Consider the following 26760-nt stretch of genomic DNA (forward strand, 5'->3'; position numbering starts at 1 on the left):
TTTAAAAATAATTTTAATATATTTATATTTTTATAATTTATTTTATATTTATATTTTACTTTTACCTAAAGTCAGAAATCTATTTAGAAGAGATGGGGAAAATTGAGGACATAAGCTGCAATGTGGTACCACATAACTTAAAATTATCATTATTTTCTAATCATTCTACAAAAGACATTTAAAAAATATGCTTAAAGTTTTGAATTTTTTTCCCTCCTATAAATTTCTCTACTGACATTGAAGAAGTTCACTATAGCCTCTGACTTGGTAGACTTGTAGTTCTCTACCTTTCTTTCCTTTTCTCAATTTAAAGCCCTTCATTGCATTTGTGTGAAGCAGGTAAGGAAACAAGCTTACCATGTTCTAGACATAGTTAAGTGTGTTACAAATATGATCTCCTTTAACCCTCACAACAATTCTGGGAGGTAGTACAGTGGAAGTAGCTGAAGGGCATCACAATTAGTAAGTGCATGACTCGATTTGAATCTACCTGTATCTTCCTGAGATACAGCACACTAGTCTTACACACCTTAGTAGAGTCTTCCTCTTCTGAAGCCCTTAAAATTTATAATAGCATCATGAAAAATTTACTTATGATCCCCAAATCTTCACTTTATTGTCTAAGATGTCAAGATTAATAAAATTTTTTTCTGAATGACTCCTAGAAGTATTATTTATACCCATGTGAAGTGCCAAAATAGTATTAATATTTTTATCTAGTAATATATAAATTATATATAGTAATATAGTAATAATTAGTGTTTACTAATACTATTAGTATTAGTATTTATATACTAAACAGCTCTGTTAATGTAAGGTCAAAAAATGGCTATCTTTGTACCTTTCAGTACTGGTAACAAATCTATATTATTCCTCACTATTTCTCTTCAAGATATTTATTAAATGATCTCTCATATGCAATGACACATAAGTATTTTTATTAAGATTACTTTAAGGAAAAGCAACCTTGAGTCCATTCCCTCTTTGTGATTAAAAATCTCATATCTAGCCAAGTATTCAGTTGTCCCTACTCTCTTTCTCTATATTTTCCCTCCCTCTGACGTTGTGACAAAGAAAAAGATTCACCTCAGTCTTCAAATTATTTTTCTTCCTGGTTTTTTTTATGTGTGTGAAGAAGCAGCTCAGACATTCAATTTGGGGGGGGGGGGGGATCTCTCCAAAATAAGCATTCATTTAGCACCGGCCCTGGAGTCAGGAGTACCTGGGTTCAAATCAGACACTTTTTAATTACCTAGTTGTGTGGCCTTGGGCAAGCCACTTAACCTCGTTTGACTTGCAAAAAAAAATGTAAAAAAACCCATTCATTTATGTTAATACTTTAAAATTTCCAAAGCACTAATAGGAAAAGTAGTATTTGATAGCTTCAGGGTCTAAAACAACTCAATGTGATAGATTTATCAACTTGACTTTTTTTTAATTGTTTTTGGTGTTTTTTGCTAGGTAATGCGGTTAAGTGACTTACTCAGTGTCACACAGCTAGGTAATTATTAAGTGTCTGAAGCTATATTTGAACTCAGGTCTTCCTGACTCCAGGGCCAGTGCTCTATCTACTGTGCCATCTAGTTGTCCCCTCAGTTTGGCATTTTAAGGCATCTATGAAGAAAATTCATTTTAAATATTCATAATTTTGAAACTCACTTATATGTTTATTAAAAACTATTCAACAATTCAAGGTGTTGTTAAAATTATCCATAGAACATATATTTCTCCTTGATGTTTCAATAAGTAAAAGAACACTGAAATTTATATATGGGTATATAGGTTAGTGATTTTTCATTAATACTTACCACCCACGTTATTGTCAATTCACGGTTGCTTCCACCTCCTCCTCCTACATCTGAAGGAGCCACATTTGGTGCTGAAAAAATCAAAGAGATAAGCCATATCACTTTTTCTCATAATTTCAGAGATATCATTCAAAAGAGAAACTATATTACTTACTTAACCTAGACAAGAAAGACTTATGACTCACTCTCTAATGATGACCTGCAGAAATCATTGTTTGTCTTAAATTCAAGGCAGGTTCTATGATTATGTGAAATAAAGTGATTTCCCCCCCAAAAAGTATAGCAAAGCAAATTTGGTGGGGAAAAAAATCCCATTTCCTTTATATTAGGCATTCTTAAAATGAAATAATAAAGCACATTAAAAGGTTCCATATGTGGTTCCACATTTCAAGAACTTCAATCCAATTTAAAATATCCCCCAAATACTCTAAAATTCATATGAATAAAACCAAATAACTAATTGTTTCATAATCCATGGCTGTTTAAAATGTGGCTCACAGGGCGATTTTATGTGGCTCACCTGTGGCCCACAAAAATGGCAAATCAAAATATATTGTCTATTGTTTCAATAAAAACTTTAAATTTTTTTTAAAACTTCAATAAAAATTTTAAGGTTGGACAGCTCTGGCATAATCATTTTCTTAACTTTTGAAGCTAAAAATAAGTTTAAGCCATTTCCTTCAAATTATTTTTCCTAATTGTCATATGTTATAGATTTTTAAAAAACAGATATATTAAGTTTATATATATATATATATATATATATATAATTTATGTCATACTATGTGTTAAATAAGTTATATACTTATGTGCCAAGTACAGTACTAGGATTAAAATAAAAGGAAATCCCTTATTTTAGTGAGATTAATAAGAGAGATAGCAAGTAAAAATACCAAATACAATCAGTTAACCAATCAAAAGCATTCCAGGTAAGAGGAATAGGCAAAGAAAATGCATGGGGCCAAGCAATAGCCAGGAATAGCCAGGAAGCCAGTGGAACTGAATTGAAGAGTATGTACTGGAGAGGAAGGTATAAGCAAACTGAGAAGGAAAGTTATGAATATCAAATGGTGTTTTATATTTGTTCTTAGAGGCACTAGGAAGTCAGTGGAGTTGATTGAGGATGTTGATGAGCATTTTAGAAAAAATAACTGTAGTGGCTGAATGGGCAATGAATTAGAGTAAGGAGAGACTTGAAGTGGGCAGGTCCATTAACAGCATTTTGCAGTAGTCAGGGTGTGAAATGATGAGGTGGTGGTAGAGTAAGAGGAGAGAAGGGGGCATATTTAAGAGGTGTTGTAGAGGTGAAATCAGCAAATCTTAGCAACATCTTAGAGTGAAAGATAATAAGAAACCCATAACTCCTAGGCTATAATGAAGAGATCATGTTATGAAGGACATAAAAATAAGAGTCTAGAGGTAATAGGGAAGCACTAGAGTTGATTGAACAGGATGATATAGTCAACCCTGCACTTAAGGAAAACTACTTTGATAACTGAGTAGAAGATGAAATAGAGTGAGGAAAAAATTGAGGCAGAGACACTAATTAGAAAGATATTTCAATAGTCTAAATAGTCAAAAGAGAGAAAGGAATGAGAGATATCTCAAAAACAAAAATAGACAGGAATTGACTGAATGGAGAGAGAGAAACAAAGACAGAGAGAAGGATGACACTTAGGAGGATGTAGTGTTCTTGACAATAATTAAGAGTAAAAAAATCAGAACTTGGGAAAAGGAAAATCTAAGATATATAAGGGGCATTCATTTTGAGATATCCAATACAGAGTTGGAGATAGACTGGAGGTCAGTAGACAGGTGACTTATGATGGGAATTCACAAAGGAGAAAGGAAGAGGGCCCAAGACAGAGCTATGGGGAACACTTAAGCTATGAAGACAGAGAAGGAATAGTTAAATAGATAGGAAAAGGACCAGGAGAAAGTACTGTCACAAAAACCTAGAGACAAGAGTATCAAGAAGAAATTGAGAAAAGGTGATATTAGAGGATTCAAGAAGAATTAAGTTTAAAAAGAGGCTATTAGATTTGGTGATTAAGACAATAATTTTGGAGAGAATAGTGTCAATTCAGTGAAGAGGCTGGAAGACAGAGTAGATATTTAAGAAAAGAGAGGAAAGGAATGAGGAGGCACCAACTCCTCACACAGCTCCGTAATTATGAAGTCTGAGGCCAGATTTGAACTTAAGTCCTCCTGACTCCAGGACCTTTGCTCTATCCACTGCACTTACCTAGCTGCCCCTGACACCACTCCTTCTTGAGAAATTTAACCGTAGAAAGAAGGAGAAGTAAAGAACAATAGCTAGTGAAATGGACAGATGAAATCAGAGGTTTTGGAGGATGAGGAAGACATGGGGATTTTTTTAGGCAGCAAGGAAGTAGCCAGTAAAGTAGTAAAAATAAGTAGAAAAGTAAAAAAGACTAGTGAAAGAGGGACTAATTTTCTGGAGAAGATGGGATGGAATGGGATAATTTCTGCATGTAGAAGGATTTGTCTTGGCAAAGACAGGAGTGAAGGAGGAAATAGTAGTTGAAGAAATCTTCCATATACTTCTGTCTGGTAGAATTAGTGTGAGATAAGGAAGAGATGGATTCTCAGAAAATGGTCTCAATTTTGTCAGCAAAATTATAAAGCAAGATTTTCAGCTGAGATTAGGTTGAGGAGGGACCATGAAGAAAGGATGAAAAGTTTTGAAAAAGTGGCTGTGGAATAGTGAATCTAGAATCTAGGGACAATGCCCCAAATGATTTATTTCTGTTTCCAAAGAGAAAATGAACATAACCTATATAGTAACTTAAAAAATAAACCCAACTCTCTCTCTCTAGCTGTTTGATAGTTAGCAAACCTATATTTAACAATTGCAGAATTTACTTTTCTAGATATTTTTCTAGACAGAATCGAGTTTTTGTTGTCATTTTAAAAATAGATTGATCAATGACTGTTTAGAGATGGAGATAATATTAGAGATCATTTTGAAGAGGAAACTAAAGTCTAGAGAGTCCACTAACTTGCTCAAGTTTGTAACAGAATAGCTACTAAACTAAAAAAAATTTTGGCTTTTTTTTTTGGCTTTCACAAAATATTCTAACAAGTATTTGACTATTGTTATTATTTGAATCAGAATCCGTCTGGAAGAATACTTTCTCAATTTTAAGAATGAATTATACTGAATTTTGTGCTCTCATCTTTTTAATCAAATTGGCTAAAGGCTTATCATTTATATTAATCTTTTCAGACAACCAGATTTTATAACAAATTTTGTTCCAGATCCTCATCTTTATTCTGTTTGTCTCTCTTTTTTAATGTGTTTCATGCAAAATTGTGAGGTTTTGTCATCTTTCTTTTTTAATTTATTGATTAATGTATTCACATTTAAAGGAATGCGAATAGGTTTATTTTTTTCACCACTCAGTTGTCACCTCCCAAAGAATAATTTTATATGCCTTTTCAGTTATTTTTGCTCAACTATCTTTTCACTCAGCCTCTCTTTACTCATTCTCAAACCTTCTTTCCTAAACAAATCTTCAAACCTTCATATCCATTTGCCATCTTTTTTTTTCAGTTTTGGAGTTTTATTGAATTTATTTTTCTTCCTTTTAGCTATTTATCTAGTTCTTCTCTTCATTTTTTTTTCTCAGTAAAATTTCCTTCCCTGCCTTCTTTCTGCTAATTTTTTTATTGTTTTATTTTACATTTCCTCAACATTTTCTGTGTCTAAAAAACTAGGCCTTGTATTAATTTAGTATTTTGATTTCTCTGTTCCCCATGGAGTTTATGCTTCTCAGGTCCCTATTTTGAATTTCTTCTTCTAAGGATTTCTGTGTTATTTCCTTGAAGATCTTATCCTCTACCATCTTTTTTTTCATATTTGCCTTACTCTTAGAATTCCCAATTTCTGAAGGCAAAACAAAGATGATGAATAAGGGTAGGATTTACTCAATAAAGGTATCTGACCTCTTCTCCCTAATCCCCTGCAAGTAATTATAAAATAATGCCTCTAATAAAATTATGGCGGGGCAGAATCAACGAAAGGTTAGGGTGAAATAATTTCCCAACCCAGAAAAAAACTATATATTTGGCAGGAAAAATTTGTCTTAGCCCAGCATAATCCCTGCATGCCATGCTGGGGTGCCAGCAGCAGGCTGGTTGTTCAGCATCACTAGCAGCATCAACTTAGAGAACTTTCAACCAACCCTCAAAGGGTCAGATAAGTGGCCAGAAAGGGATTTGCTGGCACTTGGTGGGGGAAAGGACCCTATCACATTACCCATAGACAATTCTAGGTCACAGTTTCAGAGCTAAGAACAACAGGCATGAAGTCACAGCCACAGGACAGAGTACAGCACTTGGGAGTCACTCATAGACATAGGTCAGGAAAGGAGTGAGGGTACCTTTTATATCATACAACCTTGGAAGAATCAAAAACCTACCAATCCCCAGAGGTAGCTCTGAAAACAATAGCAAGAAAAGTTTGAAGCCTGGGATAGCATCTTTGCCTTTGAAGGAGTAGAGCCCAGTTTTAATATAAAGCTCTAAGTCAAGAAATGGGCTAGGAAAATAGACAAACAGCAACAAAAAGAAACTGACCATAGGAAGTTATTGTGGTGAGAGGAAAGATCAAGACACAAACCCAAAAGAAAACAAGGAAATCAAAACAGTTACATATATAGCTTTAAAGAAAAATGTAAATTGATCACAGGCACACAACCTCACCCCATCCTGGAAAAGTTCAAAAAATGATTCAAAACATTACATAAGAGAGGTAGAGGAAATATTGGGAGTGATGCAAGAACATTATGAAAAAAGAATTAATAACTTGGTAAAAGAGGAACCCAAAACACTGAAGATAATAATGCCTTAAAAAAGAATTAGCCAAACAAGAAGGTCAAATGGAGGTACAAAAATTCACTGACGAAAATAATTCCTTAAAAGTTAGAATTGGGCAAATTGAACCTAATAACTCCATTAAAGTCAAATGAAAGAGGAAAAAATAGAAGAAAATGTGGGAAAATTCTCACTGGAGAAATAACTGACTTGGAAAAAATGTCAGAGATAATTTAAGAATTATTGGATTATCTGAAAGCTATGATTTTTTTATAATTCTAATTTAACATTTATTTATTGTCATTTTGTACAAATAATGTTTCTTTATACATTAATAAAATATTCTTGTTTAAGAGTAAACAAAATACCCCCTCCCCCTAGAGACTCGCTTGAGCAATAAAGAAAAGGGGAGAGAAAAAATTAAAATAAAAAAATAATAGTAATAATTGTAAGTATGGCCAGGTGGTGCAGTGGACGGAGCACCAGCCATGGAGCCAGGAGCACCCAAGCCCAAATCTGGCCCTGTACACCAAACAATCGCCCAGCTGTGTGGCATGCAAGCCACCCCAGCTCCACTGTCCTGCAAAAACCAAAAAAAAAAAAAAAATACCCAAAATAAAATAAAATAAAATAGTAATAATAGTAGGGGTGGTGGGTGGCAGACAGAGCACTGGCCCTTGAGCCAGGAGCACCCAGGTCCAAATCTGGCCTAAGACACCCAATGATCACCCTGCTGTGCAGCCCCAGGCAGGCAACCCAGGCCCATTTGCTCTGTACCCTGCCCCCCCAATAGTAATAATAAAAAAATGTGCTTCAGTCTGTATTCCAACACCACCAACTCTGTTGTGGGTGGATCACATACTTTATGATAAGTCCATCAAAAAAGTTACTTCCATATTTTTCTACCGTTGCCATTGCTGATTGCAATTCCCTCCTTTTGTATTTCTCCATTACCATGTATTATATTTTCTCTCTCCTTTCACTCTGACTCTGCTGTAGGGTAGCTGAGTGGCACAGCAGACAGATCCCTGGCCCTGGGGCCAAGAGGCCCTGAGCCCCCACACCCCTTAGGCTCAGCATCCACCTGGCCCTATGGTCCAGGACAGGCCATCCAATCCCAGCCCCTTGCAAGAAGTAAAAAAGAAAATGTGTCATATCTGACTACTTTACCCCCTCTACTCCATTCACATCCCCACCCCTTCCCCCTGTCCCCCCTCCCCTTCTTACTCCAGATGTCTATACCCCATTGAGTATATATGCTGTTTCCTCTCCTAGCCACTTCTGATGCGAGTGAAGATTCCCTCATTCCCCCTTGCCTTCCCCCCTTCCATATCATTGCAATAGCTTATTGTAATAAAGAAAAATCTTATTATATGAAATATCTTGGCCTATTCCCCCCTCTCCTTTTTCTTTCTCCCATTACATTTCCCTTTTTTCTCTTGACTCCATTTTACACCATATTTTATCTTCAAATTCAGCTTTCTCCTGTGCTTCATCTATAAAAGCTCCTTCTACCTGCTCTGTTAATTGAGAAGGTTCATATGAGTATTATCAGTGTCATTTTTCTATACAGGAATACATGCAGTTCATCATCATTAAGTCCCTCATATTTTCCTCTTCTCCTCCAATCTCTGTGCTTCATCTGAGTCCTGTATTTGGAGATCATACCTTCTGTTCAGCTCTGGCCATTCCAACAGGAACATTTGAAATTTTCCTGGTTCATTGAAAGTCCATCTTTTTCCCTGGAAGAGGACATTCAGTTTTGCTGGGTAGTTGATTCTCGCTTGCATTCTAAGCTCTTTTGCCTTCCAGTATATTATATTCCAAGCCATATGAGCTTTTAATGTAGTTGTGGCTAAGTCCTGTGATATCCTGATTGAAGCTCCATAATATTTGAATTGTGTTCTTCTGGCTGCTTATGATATTTCCTCTTTGACTTGGGAGCTCTGGAACTTGGCTATAATATTCCTGGGGGTTGTTTTTTTTTGGGTCTCTTTCTCAGGGAGATCAGTGGATTCTCTCCATTTCTATTTTGCCCTCTGCTTCTAGGATATCAGGGCAATTTTCCTGTAGTAATTCTTTGAAAATGATGTCAAGGCTCTTTTCCTGATCATAACTTTCAGGTATTCCATTAAATTATCTGTCCTAAACCTGTTTTCCATATCAGTTGTTTTTTTCAATGAGATGTTTCACATTTTCTTCTAATTTTTCATTCTTTTGGTTTTGAAGTATTGAGTCCTGATTTCTCATAAATTCAGCAATCTCCCTGAATTCTATTCTTTGTCTGAAGGATTTGTTTTCCTCAGAGAGTTTTCTTATCTCCTTTTCCATCTGGCCAATTCTGCTTTTTAAACATTCTTCTCCTCGATAACATTTTGAACTGTTTTATCCATTTGACCTAAGCTGGTTTTTAGCATGCTATTTTCTTCAGCAATTTTTTTGGATTTTCTTGACTAAGCTGCTGACTTCATTTTCATGTTTTTCCTGCATCTCTCTCATTTCTTTTCCCTGTTTTTCCTTCTATCTTCCTCATTTGATTTTTGAAGTCTTTTTTTGAGCTATGTCATAGCCTGAGCCCAATTTCTGTTTTTCTTGCAGTCTTTAGATCCAGGAGCTTGTGCTTCCTCATCTTCAGACTGAGTGTTTTGATCTTTCTTGGGCTCCCAGGCAAAGTATTTCTCAATGGTGTTTCTCTTTTTACTCAGCTTACTCATTTTCCTGGCCTGAGCTGGTTTTGGGGTGCTTCCTGAGCTTTCAGAACTCCCACAAGGATCTCAGTGTGTGAGGCTCTGTCCTCCCTCCTGGTCTATGAATGACCATAAGCACCCCCCTCTGCCATGGGGCTGAGGTGGGGGGGGTGCCCTGCTGTTCTATAGGGGGACTTAGACTGCGATCAGGATCTGAATGTGGTCAGAGCCCCAGAGTCTTGTTCCACGGACAGAGTACAGAGCTTGGAGGTCTCTCTCCACTCCCCTCCCTAGGCTCAGCACTCATGCCCTGGGGGCTCCTGCTTACCTGCTCTGCCTGCTTCTGGTTCCAGTTCCTGGATCTGGGCTGCTGCTTGCTGAGTGCCCTGTGGGCTTGGCTTCATATGCTTGCTCTGGCAGAGTTCCCCCCACTGACCCCCCAAGTTGTGCCTTGTGTTCCCCAAGTGTAGGTCTGGAAACTGCCCCCTGATGCTGTGAGCCCCGGCTCCCAGTGCCCTGGGGCTGTCTCCAGGAGACTGAAGTTCCTTCACTCTGGCGGGCCACCCCTCCAACCCAGTGAAGTGGAGCCTTTCCACTCTTTTCCAGTTTACCTTGGGTTGGAGTACTGCCTCACTTAATTCCTCTGTGTATTCTGTCTCTCAAAAATTTAGTTAGAGTCCTTAGTATATAAGTTTTGAGAGAGAGAGCACCTAAGAGACATCCTTTCCTGTTACCATCTTGGCTCCGCCCCTGAAATTATTTTGTTTTATTTTGCCTCTGGTTATATGCAAAAACAAGTTTAAACATTTACTTTTGAAACCTTCAGTTTCAAATTTTCTCCCTTCCTCCCACCTCACCACTCCCCCTCAGAAAGCAAGTTATTGATATGAGTTAAGAATGTATAGTCATGAGAAACATTACTGCAATAATCAAGTTGTAAAAGTAAATATACTCTTCTCCAAAAAGAGAAATCTCAATAAAAATGAAGTTTAAAAAATAAAGTATGATTCAATCTGTTTTGGGGATGGAGAATTATTCTATATATCCTTCACAGTTCTCAGTATTGTTAAGAAAAGCAGTCATTCACCATTAATCATCCTACAATATTGCTATTACTTTGTATGTAGTACATTTCCCATTGCATCTGCCCATGCATTTTTTTTTTATTGAGGACATCTGTTTGTCATATCTTATAATGGAATAACATCCCCTAAATCTCTAGTTCCTTACTAGAAGAAACTAGATCAGAACTAGAACGTTCTGGATTATAGAACTAGTAGTGGCACTACTAGGTCAAAGTTTTATAGCCCTTTGGGCATAGTGCCATATTGCTCTACAGAATTGTTGAGTTCTATCACAACTCCTCCAACAATCATTAATGTCTCATTTTCCCTACATCCCTTCCAACAATTGTCTTTTATTTCTTTCTTCCTCTCTTCCAAAGGGTATAAGGTAGTATCTCAGAATTGTCCCCACGTTTCTCCTATAAATAGTGAGTTAGGACATTTTTAAAACGTGATTTTTAATAAATTGCATTGATAAGCCCATCTGAAAACTGTTCATATCTTTTGATAAATTATCAATTGGGGAATGGTTTTTATTTTCTTATAAATTTGACTGGGGGGTGGGGGGGTAGAGCCAAAATGGTGGCATGAGAACAACCTTTCCTAGGAACTCTCTCCAAAATATTTCTTAAAATTATGACTCTAACTAAATTTTTGAGAGAGAGAGTATCCACAGGTCCAGTGAGGCAATTCTCCAGCCCATGGTAACCTGGAAGATTGTGGGAAGGCTCTTTTCCATGGGGTTGGAGGGGGTGGCAATGCAGCCAGGATCAATATGCTGGAACAAAGGAGCTCCAGACTTCCAGGAACAGCCCATGGGGAGCTTGGGGTTTCCTTACCTGCCAACCCAGGGAACACCAAGTACAACTTGTCAGGGTACGTGGGAGCCAATGTGAACTTCAGCATAGCTGATCATCAGTGTAGTCAAGATCCCAGGGAAAAGAAGCAAGCCTACAGAGCTGCCTAACAGGGAGCTGCCCAACAGCTGCTTCCAGAACATTCAGCCCATGGAAGGCAAGCGGGTGGGAGGAGACTCTTGAGGTGTCTCCTCTGTACCTAGGACAGAACTCTCATGTTTTTATCATACACAGACTTTAGTCACAGTCTGGAGCCCCATACTGCCATAAAGGAGCAGGGTCCCTCCTCACAGCTGCAGGGCAGAGGGGTGTGCTTGTGGTCATTCACAGACCAATGCACAGGGACAAGAGTGGTCAGAGCTTCTCACAGAACCTTGAAGGAACTGAGGTCCTTTCAGGGGTATCCCAAAAATACTCAAACACTCAAGAAGCACCCCCAAACCACAGTACAGGCTGGGGAAATGAGCAAACACAAAAATGGAACCTGACCAAAGACAATTACTTTGGTATCATGGAGAATCAAAACAAAACTCAGAAGATGACAAAGTCCAAGCTTCTGCATCTAAAGACTAAAGATATGTAGAAGTTGGACTCAGGCTATGATAGAGCTCAAAAAAGATTTTGAAAAACAAGTAAGGGAGGTAAAAGAAAAATTGGGAAGAAGAATGAGAGAGATGTGGGAAAAACAAAAAAGCCGAAGAAAACATGTTAAAAACCAGTTTAGGACAAATGGAAAAGGCAGTCTAGAAAGTTAACAAGGAGAATAATATTGGCCAGATGGAAAAGGAGATAAGAGAGCTCTCTGAAGAAAACAACTCCTTCAAATGTAGAATGCAGCTAAAGGAAGCTGATAACTTTGCAAGGAACCAAGAAACAATAGCAAAATACCAAAAGAATGAAAAACTAGAAGAAAATGTCAAATTTATCATAAAAAAAATTGATCTGGAAAACAGATCCAGAAGAGACCAGTTAAAAATTATTGGGCTTCCTGAAAGTCATGATCAGGAAAAGAGCCTTGACTTCATTTTTAAAGACTTTCTACAGGAAAATTGACTTGATAATCTAGAAGCAGAGGGAAAAAATAGAAATTGAGACAATCCACTGATCTCCTCCTGAAATATATCCAAAAAAGCTCCTTTGTTCCAGGAATATTATGGACAAGTTCCAGAACTCCCAAGTCAAAAAAAAATATTACAAGCAGCCAGAAGGAAACAATTCAAATATTGTGGAGTTACAGTCAGGATTAGACAAGACTTAGCAGCATCCATATTAAGGGCTTGTAGGCCTTGGAATATTGTATTCTAGAAGGCAAAAGAGCTTGGAATGCAACTGAGAATCAACTACTCAACAAAACTGAACATCCTCTTCTGGGGGAAAAGATGGATTTTCAGTGAAATAGGGTGGGGGAATTCAAAAATTACTATTGAAACAACCAGAACTGAACAGAAAGTTTGATCATCAAGTACAGGACTCAAGTGAAGCATAGAGTGGGCGAGAAGGGTAAATTATGAGGGACATGATGATATGATGAACTACATGTACTCCTGCATAGGAAGATGATACTGATAACACTCATATGAACCTTTTCATTTATTACAGCAGTTAGAAGGGGCTTTCATAGATGAAGCACAGGAGGGAAATGAATTTGAAGGTATATTGTAAAAATGGAGTCAATGAATGAAAAGGAAATGTACTGGGAAAAAGGGAAAGGAGAGGTAGAACAGATTAAGGTATTTTATGTAAGAGTCAAGAAATATCTTTTGCAATGGTATGGAAGGGGGGAAGTTGAAGGGGAATGACTCAGAAAGACTCAGAGAGGAAACAACATACATACTTAATATGTATAGAAATCTAGAACAAAAAGGAGAGAAAGAGGGTGGGAGAAAGGAAACCGGTGGAGGAGAGGGGGGATGCAGGTGATAGAGGAGAGGTAGATCATGGGAGAGGATAGTCAAATATAACACATTTTCTTTTTTACTTTTTGCAAGGTGGTGGGATTGGGGGACCAAGGGTCTCTGGGGTGGGATGTAGACTTGGGCCCTACTGGCCCCAGGGCCAATGACCACTGTGCCACTTGGCTTCCCCACAGCACACTTTTGAAGAGGGGCAGAGTGAAGAGAGAGAGAATATAATAAATGGTAGAGGGGAGGAATGAACGGAGGTAATTACAATCAGCAACAGCCACTGTGGAAAAATATGGAAGTAACTTCTCTGATGGACCTATGATAAAGAATGTGATCCACTCCAGAGACAGAGCTGATGGTATCAGATACAGACTGAAACACTTTTTTTTCTCTTTCACTTTTATTCTCATGATTTTTTTTGTGGGGGAGGGATGATTGTTTACTCTTAGAAGACTACTTTAGTAATGTGTAAATAAATAAAAATGCAAATAAAAATAATTTTACTTAGTTCTCTTTGCTTGAGAAATGAGGTTTTTATGAGAGAAACCTCATTTCTCAAGCAAAGAGGACTAAGTAAAATATTTCAATATTTTTTCCCACAGATACTATTGTAATACCACAGATAACTGTAATTTTCCTCCATCCTACTCCCCTATCCCCATTTATTCTAGTCTCTCTCTGCTTTAACCCTGTCCCTCATCAAAAATGTTTTTATCTGACTACACCCTCCCACAATCTTCCTTTCTTTCTATCACACACCCCTTTTCTTCAATTCCCATGAGAAGACTCACCTCTCCCTTCTTCCTGAATAAGCTTTTTCTTGTCTCTTATGTGAAATAACTTTCATCATTCTTTCTCCTTTCTCTTTCTCTTTAGTGCATTCTTCTCTCACCCATTAATGCCATCTTTTAAATATATAATCCTTTCATATTCAGTTCCTTGTGCCTTGTCTATATATATTTTCCTTCTAAATGCCCTAATAAATGAGAAAGATCATATGAGTTAATAGCATCTTCTCATGCTCCTAATAAAAGTCCCTTATGATTTGCCTTTCCTGTTTGCCTCTTTATGCTCCACTTGAGTCTTATATTCAGCTCTGGTCATCAAGAAATCATTTTTCATCTTTCATGAAAGATCATCTTTTATCAGCAAAGTTTGAAAGTCCCCTGTTTCATTGAATATCCATCTTTTCCTCTCAAAAAGTATGTTCAGTTTATCTGGGTAATTGATTCTTGGTTGTAAGATGACTGATTCTTTTGCCTTCTGGAATATCATAAGCCCCGTGATCCCTTAAATGTACAAGTTGCCAAATCTTGGGTAATCCTAATAGTATTTGAATTGTTTCTTTTTGGCTGCTTCTAAAATATTCTCCTTGATGTAGTAGCTCTGAAATTTGGCTGTTTCTAAGTTTCTAAGAGTTTCTAATTTTTTCTAAGTTTTTAAGAGGTTTTCATTTTGGGATCCCCTTTTAGGAGGTGATCAGTGAATTCTTTTAATTTCTTTTTTACCCTCAGTTTCTAGAATATAAGGCAATTTTACTTGATAATTTCTAAATAAATGATGTCTATGTTCTTTTTTGGACATGTTTTCAGGTAATCTAGTAATTGTTAAATTGCCTCTCCCAGACCTATTTTCCAAGACAGTTATTTTTCTGATGAGATACTTCACATTTTCTTCTAGTTTTTTTTATTGTTTCTCAATTTCTTATAAAGTCATTAGCTATTCTTTGCTCCATTCTTTTCATTAAGGAATTAGTTTCTTTGGTAAACTTTACATCACCTTTTTCATTTGACCAATTCTGCTTTTCTTCTCCTCATTGACTTTTAGGACTTCTTTTTCCATTTGGCCCAGTCTGGTTTTTAATATGTTACTTTTTTTTGCAAGGCAATGATGTTAAGTGGCTTGCCCAAGGCCACACAGCTAGGTTATTATTAAGTGTCTGAAGCTGGATTTGAACTCAGTTACTCCTGACTCCAGGGCCAGTGCTCTATCCACTGTGCCACCTAGCCACCCATACGTTATTTTCTTCAGCATTTTCTTGTATCTCCTTTACCAAGTAGCTGACTTGGTTTTCATGATTTTCCTGCATTACTTTCATATTGGTCCCAATTTTTCCTCTACCTCCCTAACTTGATTTTCAAAATCTTTTTTGAGCTCTTCCAAGACCTGTGTCCAATTCATATTTTTCTTGGAGGCTTTGGATATAGAAGCTTTGACTTTGATTTCTTCTTCTGAGTATGTATTTTTTCTTCCATATGACCACAGTAACTGTCTATGATCAGATTTTTGTCTTCTGTTGTTTGCTTATTTCCCTGGCCCATGACATGATTTTTAACTCTTTGTTAAGGTGTAGCTCTCCATCCATGGTGATGTATGTACTGTCTTAAGTTTTTTAGGGTTTTGCAGCTGTTTTTAGAGATGCTTTTAGGGACCTAGAAGTTTTTAATTCTTCCAAGGTCTTATGAGAAATTATGACCTCTCTCCTGGCCTGTGCTCTGGTCTACAAGTGGTCACAAGCAGCCTCCTCTGACCTGGAGATGTGAGTAGGATCCCTGCACTGCTATGGCAATTAGCTCTGTTGTGCTTCTGCTCCTCTTCCTGGGTGAAGCAAGAGTACTACCTGAGTGATATCAAAGAGATCCCTGTGATCTCTTTCAGACCCTCTTACTGTCCTTAGTTTGAGATCTCCCAAAGCAGCTGCTGCTGCTGGTTCAGTGACTCCAAAGGCCTGCTCCTAGTCTGCTGAGGCTGGGTCTGATCTGCTGAGGCTTGCACTGGATTGTGCTCCAAACTCCCCCCCCCCCAGGTGTGGCAGAATTTTCCTGTTGACATTCCAAATTGTCCTTAGCAATCCCTGAGCTGAGACATCTGTGTACTGCCACTGCTGCCACTGATCTAGTCATGCCATAGTCTGTTCCTGGATGTCTGGGGTCAGTTTATTTCAACATGACTCATGCTATAATGATGGTTATTTCTAATTCCAGTGCAAGAATTTGTTCAGTCATTATTTAAAGGTATTTGTGATGGAGTAGAGCTAGGGGCAAAACCTGGCCTTTACTTTGACATCTTGACTCTGCCATATTTTAAGAAATTATTGAATAAAATTGTTTTAATATCCTAGAGTCAAAAGGTAAAATAGAAATTGAAAGAATCCACCAATTATTTTCTGAAAGAAATCCCTAAATGAAACGATCTCAGTAATATTTTGGTCAAATCTCAAGTCTTCAGGAGAAGGAGAAAATATTGTACGCAGTAAAAAATGTACAATTAATGGGGCAGCTAGGTGGCATAGTGGATAAAGCACCAGCCTTGGAGTCAGGAGCCTGGGTTCAAATCCAGTCTCAGACACTTAATAATTACCTAGTTGTGTGGCCTTGGGCAAGCCACTTAACCCCATTTGCCTTGCAAAAACCTAAAAAAAAATGTACAATTAAACTATCATGAAGCCACAATCAGCAATATACAAAATTTAGTAACTTCTACATTAAAAGATTGGAGGGCTTAAGATGTAATATTTTGGAGAGCAAAGATTACAACTAAGAATAAGCTATCCAGCAAAACTGAACAAAAAGTCCTTTGATGGAAAAAAATGGATATTCATTTAAATAGGAAACTTTCAAGTATTCTTTATGAAAAGATCAGAGCTGAATAGAAATATCTGACTTTCAAACATGACATAAAGAAACAAAAAAGTAAACACAAGTGATTCAATAAAGTTAGACTGTTTGCATTCCTACATGGAAAGATGACACTTATGACTCCTTTATTACTATTAGGACAGGTAATAGGGCACATAAGTGAGTTACCTATGATGAGATTAATTATTTTTTTAATAATATTTTCTTTCTCCCTGCAGTAACAGGTAAAAACAATTTTAACATTAAAATTATTTTGACTAGCTATATGAACTTGGGCGGGTCACTTAACCCTACTGCCTTGCCAGAACCCCTCCCCTCCCCACAAATGTTTTGAACTCCAAATTCTATCCTTTTCTCCCTTCTCTTACCCATGCCTGAAATTGGAAGCAAACTGATATAGGTTACACATATGTTAACAATATTTCCATTGCAGTTATTTTGTGCAAGAAAAGTCAAACAACAAAAAAAGAGAAAAACAGTATGTTTCAATCTATATTAAGATGCCATTGCATTTTTTTCTCTAAAGATGTATTGCACTTTTCATCATGAGTCCTTTGGATTTGTCATGGATCATTTTAAAATGTTCTCCTGGTTCTACTAATTTTGCTATTAAAAAAAAAAACGAGAAAGAGAAGAGTTCAAGTCAAGAAGGCAGAGAGAAGCCAGGCCCTGTGCTAAGGTCTCCTGAGCTTCCTTCATATATAATATGAAACAAACCTCTTAATAGAAATCCAATCGAAAAATCCAGAAAGAAAAGCTAGGAGAACTTTATTGAATTGTATTTTCCAAGGATTTGTTTTCTTGTTGCTAGGTGTTAATCTTCTCTTGGGTTTCTTTTCCCAAGATGTCCTCAGGGCACATGGGTGTGCCAAGCACAGAGTGCAGACAGCCAGTGGGGGTGGGGTGAGAGCCAGACTAATCTAAGATCAGCCTCGGAGGCTTTTGTCCAAGAAACAGAGAGTAGCCGGGTAGTGGGACTGACAGTCTGGGATTACCAGAAGGGCTAGAGGGTAAATCCCAGACTCTAGCACCCCTACTGGAAGGAGGAGATATTACACTCAGTGAGCAAAGTCTCTAGCAGCCCCTACTGGCTAACTGGAATTATTACACTCCGTGAGCAAAGCCTTTAGCACCCCTACTGCCTGGCCCACATGGAGTTACTAAACCCAGTGAGTAAAGTCTCTAGGGATCCCAACACCAAAGTTCTGTGACCCAGCCCCTTCCCCAACACAAGATCTTGGGAAAATGAAGAAAAGCCAGCAGAAAGGGGAATTCATAGAAAAATTCCTGGAAGGAAAAGACCCTAACTCAGAGAGACATAGAACCTCTGAGAAGAATATGATTTGGTGTCCATAACAGAAAGACTTCCTTGAAGAAATCAGGAAGGAGTTTAAAAATCAGTTAGAAAATTTGGGAAAAGAAACCCAAGAGAAGATTAACACAGAGCAACAAGAAAACAAATCCTTGGAAAATACAATTGGACAAATGCAAAAAGAAAATAATTCTCTCAAAACTTCAATTGGTCAAATGGAAAACTCTTACAAAAATAGAATTGAACATTTGGAAAAGGAGTTGCAAAAGGTAAATGAAGAAAATTATACCCCCCCCCAAAAAAAGAATGGAGTCTATGGAAACCAATGACTTCATGAGAAAACAATCTATTAAACAAAACCAAAAAACTGAAAAAATAGAAGAAAATGCAAAATACCTTATCAGCAAAACCACTGACCTCAAGAAGAGATTGAGGAGAGATAACATAAACTTTATTGGTCTTCCTGAAAACATCGAAGAGTAAAAAAACCTGGACTCAATATTACAGGATTTAGTTATGGAAAACTGCCCTGAAATCATAGAAACAGAGGGCAAAATTGTTATTGAAAGAATAGAACAATCCTCTCTGGAAAGGGATTCCAGAAATGAAAATGCCAAGAAGTATTGAGCCAAATTCCAGAACTAACAGATAAAAGAGAAAATCCTGCAAGCAGCCAGAAAGAAACAATTTAGATGCCAAGGAGCCACCATAAGGATTACACAGGACCTGGCAGCATCAACATTAAGGGATCAAAGGGCTTGGAATGCAATATCCTAAAAAGCAAGGGGGCTTAGAATGCAGCCATGAATCCATTATCCAGCAAAACTGAGCCTTCTCTTCTAGAGGAAAACATGAACATTTAATGAAATAGGAGACATCCAACTTTTCCTGATGAAAAGACCAGAGCTTAATAGAAAATTTGGACATCAAACAGGAGACTCAAGAGACACATGAAAAAGTAAAATAAAAAAAGGGGAGGGGAAGGAAAAAAACCTGTTATTGAATAAGAGGAAACTGGCTATATTCCTACCTGGGATAAAGACTTTAATAACTCTAAAGAATCGTAACTGTGTTAGAGAGAATTTAATTAGCCAGAAGTGATGGACACTTATGGCCTTTCTGAGACTCAGAACAGCTTAAAAATACCTCCTTAAAAGGAGGACAATAAAGAGATGGGAGGATGGAGGAGATTGAATGGGGTAAATCTCATTATATTAAGAGGTACAAAGGACTTATTGCAATAGAGGGGAAGAAGAGAAGAGGTGAGAACTTCCTGAATCTAACTCTCATCAGACTGGCTTAAAATTAACATGCAAACACTCAGTTAAGTTTAGAAACTTATATTTTAAGTGTTAAAAGGGGGAAAGGGGAGCGGGAGGAAAGGGGAGAGATAACAGAAGGAAGGGAAGGAAGAAGGAGCAAAGGGAAAGGGTAAAAAAGGGGAGGAGTTGGATATAGGAGGACAAACACACTGAAGGTGGTGGTATTCAGAAACAAAATACCGGGGAATATGGATAAAGGGTAAAAAGGGGGAAAACAGAGAGAAGATAACATGGAGGGCAATAAAGAGTTAGTAATTATAACTTTGAATGTAAATGGGATGAACTTTCCCTTAAAATGTAAGTGAATAGCAGAGTGGACTAAAAACCAGAATCCTACAATATGCTGCTTAGAAGAAACTCATATGAAACAGAGAGATACATATAGAATATAGGTAAAAGGTTGAAGAAAAATATATTTTGCTTCAGCTGAAGTGAAAAAAGCAGGGTTAGCAATCCTTATCTCAGACAAGGCAGCTGCAAAAAGAGCATTAAAAGAGATAAGGAAGGAGACTATATCCTCCTAAAAGGTACCATAGACAATAAAGTAATTTCAATACTAAATATGTATGCACCCAATCATATAGCATCCAAATTTGTAGAGGAGAAGTTGAAGGAGTTACACTAAGACATAGACAGGAAAACTCTACTAGTTGGGAGACCTCAACTTCCCATTCTCATATTTAGATAAATCTAACCATAAAATAAACAAGAAGGAAGTTAAGGAGGTGAATAGAATGTTGGGAAACCTAGGCATAATAGAAATATGGAGGACATTGAATGGGGATAGAAAGGAATATACTTTCTTTTCTGCAGTACATGGCACTTATACAAAAATTGACCATGTACTAGGGCATAAAAACTAATAATTGCAGAAAGGCAGAAATAGTGAATACATCTGTCTTAGATCATAATGCAATAAAAATTACATGCAATATTGGGCCAGGGAGATATAGACCCAAAACTTATTGGAAACTAAATAACCTCATTTTAAAGAATGAGTGGAACAAACAATAAATTATAGAAAGAATTATTTATTTTATCCTAGATAATGACAATAATGAAGCAACATACCAAAATCTATGGGATACACTCAAGGCGGCTGTCAGGGGATTATATTATATCTTTAAATGCTTATATGAATAAATTATAGAAAGAGGAAATCAAAGAACTAAATATGCAACTAAAAAATTAGAGAAAGAACAAATTAAAAACCTCCAGTTAAATAATTAGAAATTCTAAAAATTAAAGGAGAAATTAATAAAATCAAAAGCAAGAAAACTATTGAACTAATAAATGAAACCAAGACTTGGTTTTATGAAAAAAACAATAAAATTGATAAACCTCTAGTCAATTTGATTAAAAAAAAGAAAACCAAATTGTTAGTATCATAAATGATAAAGGTCAACTCACCATCAGTGAGGAGGAAATTAAAGTAATAATTTGGAATTATTTCACCCAACTCTATTCCAATAAATTTGATAATCTAAATTAAATGGATGAATATTTACAAAAAATAGGTCTCCCAGGTTAAATGAAGAGGAAATTAAATATCTAAATAACCCTATCTCAGAAAAAGAAATACAAGTCATTATTGAATTCTTTAAGAAAAAGTCTCCAGGGCTAGATGGATTCACAAATGAATTGTATCAAACAGTTAAGGAACAACTGGTTCCAATTCTATATAATCTCTTTGAAAAAAACAGGTGAAAACAGAACTCCACCTACGTCTATGACATCAATATGGTGCTGATATGTAAACCAGGAAGAGTTAAAAACAGAGAAAGAAAGTTATAGATCTATCTCCCTGATAAATGTAGATGCAAAAATCCTAAACAAAATCTTAGCAAAACAACTACAAAAAGTTATCACTAGGATAATACATTATGACCAAGTAGGATTTACTTGAGGAATGCAGGGTTGGGTCAATATTAGAAAAACAGTCAGTATAATTAATTATATCAATAACAAACCTATCAGAAATCATATGATCATAACAGATGCTGAAAAAAGCTTTTGACAAAATACAGCACCCATTCCTACTAAAAACACAAGAGAGGGTAGGAATAAATAGATTGTTCCTTAGAATAATAATAAGCAGTATCTATCTGAAACCACCAACAACCATTATATGCAATGGGGATAGACTAGAGGCATTCCCAATAAGATCAGGGGTGAAAAAAGGGTTCCCACTGTCACCACTACTATTCAATATTGCATTAGAAATGTTAGCTTCAGCAATAAGAGGAGAAAAAGAAATCAAAGGAATTAGAATAGGGACAAAGAGAAAACTCTTACTCTTTGCAGATGACATGATGTTATACCTAGAGAATCTCAAAAAAATTATCTAAAAAAACTACAAGAAATAATTAGCAACTTTAGCAAAGTCGCAGGATATAAAATAAACCCTCATAAATCAACATTTTTATATATGACTCACAAGATGCAGCAGAAAGAGCTAGAGAGAGAAATCCCATTCAAAGTAACTTCAGACATTATAAAATACCTGGGAGTCTACATGTCAAGGCAGACTCAGAAACCTTTTTTACTTTTTTTTTAGGTTTTTGCAAGGTAAATGGGGTTATGTAGCTTGCCCAAGTCCACACAGCTAGGTAATTATTAAGTGTCTGCAGATGGATTTGAACTCAGGTCCTCCTATATCCAGGGCTGGTGCTCTATCCACTGCTCCACCTGGCCGCCCTTAGACTCAGAAACTTTTTTAAAACAATTACAAAACACTTCTCATGGGGTGGCTAGGTGGTGCAGTAGATAGAGTGCTGGCTGTGGAGTCAGGAGTACCTGAGTTCAAATGTGGCCTCAGACACTTAATAATTACCTAGCTGTGTGGCCTTGGGTAAGCCACCTAACCCCATTGCCTTGCAAAAACATAAAAAAACCTCAATTTTTTACACAAATAAAATCAGACAAATAACTGCTCATGGATAGGCTGAGCAAAAATAATAAAAAAGGACAATGCTATCAAAATTAAACTACTTGTTTGGTGCCCTACCAATCAAAATTCCAAAAAATTATTTTAATGAGTTAGAAAAAATTGTAAGTAAATTCATATGGAGAAACAAAAAGTTGAGAATCTCCAGGGATTTAATGAAAAAAAGTGTAAAAGAAGGTGGCTTTGCCCTACCAGATCTAAAATTATATTATAAAGCATCAGTCATCAAATCTGTCTGGTACTGGCTAAGAAAGAGTGATGGATCAGTGGAATAGACTAGGTGCAATAGCAGGAACTGATTATTGTAATCTGCCATTTGATAAACCCAAAGATTCCAGTTATTGGGATAAAAACTCTCTCTTTGATAATAATTGTTGGGAAAATTGGAAGTTAATATGGAAGAAACTTGGATTAGACCAACACCTCACAACCCTATACCAAGATAAGATCAAAATGGATACATGATCTAGACATATAAAACAATATTATAAGCAAACTAGGAGATCAAGGAATAGTTCATCTGTCAGATCTATGGAAAGGGAAGCAGTTTATGACCAAAAAAGAGATGGAGAGCACCATTAAAAATAAATTAGACAATTCTGATTACATTAAATTAAAAAGCTTTTATACAGACAAAACCACTGTAGCCAAGATAAAAAGAAAAGTTTACATTGGGAAACAATTTTTATGACAAGTGTTTCTGACAAAGGATTCATTTCTAAAATATATAGAGAACTATGTCAAATTTTTTAAAAAAGGCAAGCCATTTCCCAATTGACGAAAGGTCAAAGGCCATGTGGAGGCAATTTACAGGTGAGGAAATTGAAGTAATCCAGAGTCATATGAAAAATTGCTCTAAATCACTAATCACTAATACAAATTAAAACATCTCTGAAGCACCATCTCACACCTCTCAGATTGGCCAATTTGAGCAGAAAAGACAACAATCAATGTTGGAAAGGATGTGGGAAATCTGGGACACTAATAACATTGTTGGTGGAGCTGTGAACTCATCCAACCTTTCTGGAGAGCAATTTGGATTATGTCCAAAAGGCAACAAAAATGTGCACACCCTTTGATCCAGTAATATCACTACTGGGTTTACACCCTGAAGAGATTTTGAAAAAGGGCAAAGGGTGGAGCTAAGATGGCACCATGAAGGCAGCATTTCCTGGGAACTCTGACCCCCCAAAACCCCTCAAAAACAAAGGATGGCTCTAGCCAAAATTTAGAGGGGCCAAACCCACAGAAAGACTGAGTGATACATTTTTCCAGTCCAAGGTAACTTAGAAGTTCTGCGGGAAAGGTGTGTTTCACCAGGACTGGGGCTTGGGAAAAAAGCTGAGGCACAGCCAAGTCCAGCCCAGCCCAGCCCAGCCCAGGGCAGCCCAGAGATCACTGGCAACAGCTTGAAGGGGTGATGAGAGAACTCTACTACACCTGGGAGAAAGCAACCTGCACCTGCAGAGACAGTAAGGGAAGTCTGCAGAAATTTCTCTGCTCTCCCTGGGGTAGAGCTCTTCTGTTTGCCTACATTCAGATATTGCAGTTTGGACTTCCATACTAAATAACCAATCTGGATCTCTCCTTATAGCCTCAGGGCAGAGGATAGTGCTGTGGTCATCTACATATCAAAGCTTAGGCTAGAGAGCATAAGACATTGGAGGAATAAAGGTCCTAATGGTGTGTCCCCGCCCCCAAAAAAACAACAACCCCAAAGTCTTATAAGTATTGTAAAGTAGTCTTGGACTGAGGAAATGAGTAAACAACAGAAAAAGAAGAATTTGACCTTAGAGAATTGCTTCAGTCCCATGGAAGATCAAAACACATACTCAGATGACAAAAGTGAAGTTCCATATCCAAAACCTCCAAGAGAAATAGCAAATGGGCTCAGACTATGGATGAGCTCAAAAAAGACTTTGAAAAGCAATTAAAGGAGGTGGAGGAAAAGTTGGGAGGAGAAATGAGAGCCATGCAGAAAAAATCATGAAAACCAAATCAAAAGCTTGGTGAAAGATATAAAAAAATGGTGAAGAAAATAATATGTTAAAAGCCAGTTTAGGCCTAATGGAAAATCAAAACAAAAGGTAAATGAGGAGAAGAATGCCTTAAAAAGCAGAATTGTCCAGCTGGAAAAGGAGATAAAAAAGCTCTCTGAAGAAAACAACTCCTTCAAATGCAAAAATGGAACTAAAGGAAGCTGATGACTTTGCAAGAAATCAGGAAGAAATAAAACTCTTCCAAAAAAAAAAAGCCAAAAATTAGAAATATCTCATTGGAAAAACAACTAACCTTGAAAACAGATCCAGAAGAAATAATTTAAAAATTATTGGGCTATCTGAAAGCCATGACCAGGAGAAGAGTCTAGACTTCATTTTTCAAGAAATAATATAACAGGGATGGCTAGGTGGTGTAGTGGATAAAGCACCAGCCCTGGAGTCAGGAGTACCTGGGTTCAAATCCCATCTCAGACACTTAATAATTACCTAGCCATGTGGTCTTGGGCAAGCCACTTAACCCCATTTTCCTTGCAAAAACCTAAAAAAAATGAAATAATAGAACAACATTGCACTGAGATCCTAGAAGCTGAGGGTAAAACAGAAATCAAAAGAATTCACCAGTCACCCCCTGAAAGAGATCCCAACAGAAAAACTTCCAGGAATATTATAGCCAAATTCCAAAACACCCAAATCAAAGAGAAAATTCTAAAATCTGCCAGAAACAATTCAACTACTGAGGCTCCATAGTCAGGATTATACAGGATCTGGCAGCATCTACATTAAGGGCTCGTAGAGATTGGAATATTATATTCCTGAAGGCAAAAGATCTTGGTTTACAACCGAGAGTCAACTACCCACCAAAACTGAACATCCTTTTTCAGGGGAAAAGATGGACTTTCAATGAAACAGGGGACTTTCAAACTTTGCTGTTGAGATGACCAAAGCTGAACAGAAAGTTTGATCTCCAAGTACAGGACTCTGGTGAACTATAGAGGGAGTGGAAGAGAGGGACTAACTATGAGGAACTTGATGATGTTGAACTGTTTATATTCCTGCACAGGAAGAAGATATTTATAACTCATATGAACTTTCTCATTTATAAAAACTGTTAGAAGGAGCATGCATAGACAGGACATAGGAAGGAGTGGAATATAATGGTATGATGCGGTGAAGGGATGGAGTCAATGGGCGATAGGGGAAAGTACTGGGAGGAAGGGAAAGAAGATGAAGAAGCTAAGAAATTTCACATAAAAGTCAAGAAAAAGCTTTTTCAATGGGGGGGGGAAGGCAAGGGGGAATGAGTGAGCTTTCATTCTCATAGGAAATGGCTCAGGGAGGAAATGGCATACACACTTAATAGGGTGAGGAAATCTGTCTTGCCCTGGAGAAGGATGGGAAGGAAGGGACATTGCGAGGGGGAATGGGGGAAGGAAGGGAGGAATAGGTGATAGAAGAGAGGGAAGATAGAGGGAGAGGGTACCCAGATTCAACCCACTTTTGAACAGGGCCAGGATGAAAGGAGGGAGAGACTAGAATGAGAGTGGGGAGAAATAGAGTGGAGGTACAGCTAGTAAAAGCAACTGTGGGAAAAATATTGAAGCAACTTCTCTGGTGGATTTATGATAAAGAAAGCAACTCACCCCAGAGACAGAGCCATTGAAATCTGAACACAGATTGATGTATAATTTCTCTCTCTCTCTCTCTCTCTCTCTCTCTCTCTCTCTCTCTCTCTCTGTCTTCTTGAGGTTTCTCACCTTCTTTTTGGGGGAAGGGGGTTTATGTTTATTCTTATGTTTTCTCTTATAACATTCAATTTACATCAGTGTATGGCATTGAACAATGTAGAGACTGGAAGACAGCCTTCTGTGGGGGGGTGAGGGAAGGTGGGTAAAATGTAGAATTCAAAGCCTTACAAAAAATGATGGGTACATATTGATATTGTAATAGGAAAACAAATAAAATGTTAAAATGTTAAAAAAAATGAAAAAGGAAAAAAAACATTGTAGAGGGCCAGCCCCAGGGAATGATATTCACATATTCTTGGTGATCTTCATCAAAGATGTGTGTGGATTATTGCTCATTGTATGGATCCATTGGCTCACCAGTGAACCCTGACCTAGGATAATCTGTGGCTCCAGGATGGTTGTAAAAGGTTTCTTTGATAGAGAAGCACGCATTTTTTGAAGAACAAATATTGTAAATTTACCCAGGAACTTGTAAAACTGGGTCTCTTTTAACCGGTCATTCCTGAGATAAGTTTCTGCTATAAAAAGTCTGAGTTTCCAAAAATAAAGTTGGTAGATTTTCACTTCCCAACCTTTTGTGTTTGGATGTGTTTGTCTACCCGGCCTGACTCTCGGAAATTCATGTCCAGACCCACAC

At 37.2% G+C, this 26760-nt stretch overlaps 1 protein-coding gene across 6 annotated transcripts in view; it reads right to left on the reverse strand.

The window, feature by feature from the left end:
• The window catches only part of CNTN1 (contactin 1), a 363209-nt gene that overhangs the window by 27438 nt on the left and 309011 nt on the right, over positions 1 to 26760 (reverse strand). For all 6 annotated transcript variants that reach the window (XM_074194739.1, XM_074194744.1, XM_074194742.1 and 3 more), the window contains exon 17: positions 1809 to 1879. In XM_074194739.1, coding sequence (XP_074050840.1) covers positions 1809 to 1879 — 71 coding nt within the window. The remainder of the gene's footprint in view (positions 1 to 1808; positions 1880 to 26760) is intronic.

This window comes from Macrotis lagotis, chromosome 7 (genome assembly GCF_037893015.1).
Source record: "Macrotis lagotis isolate mMagLag1 chromosome 7, bilby.v1.9.chrom.fasta, whole genome shotgun sequence".
NCBI classification, from domain to species: Eukaryota; Metazoa; Chordata; class Mammalia; order Peramelemorphia; family Peramelidae; genus Macrotis; species Macrotis lagotis.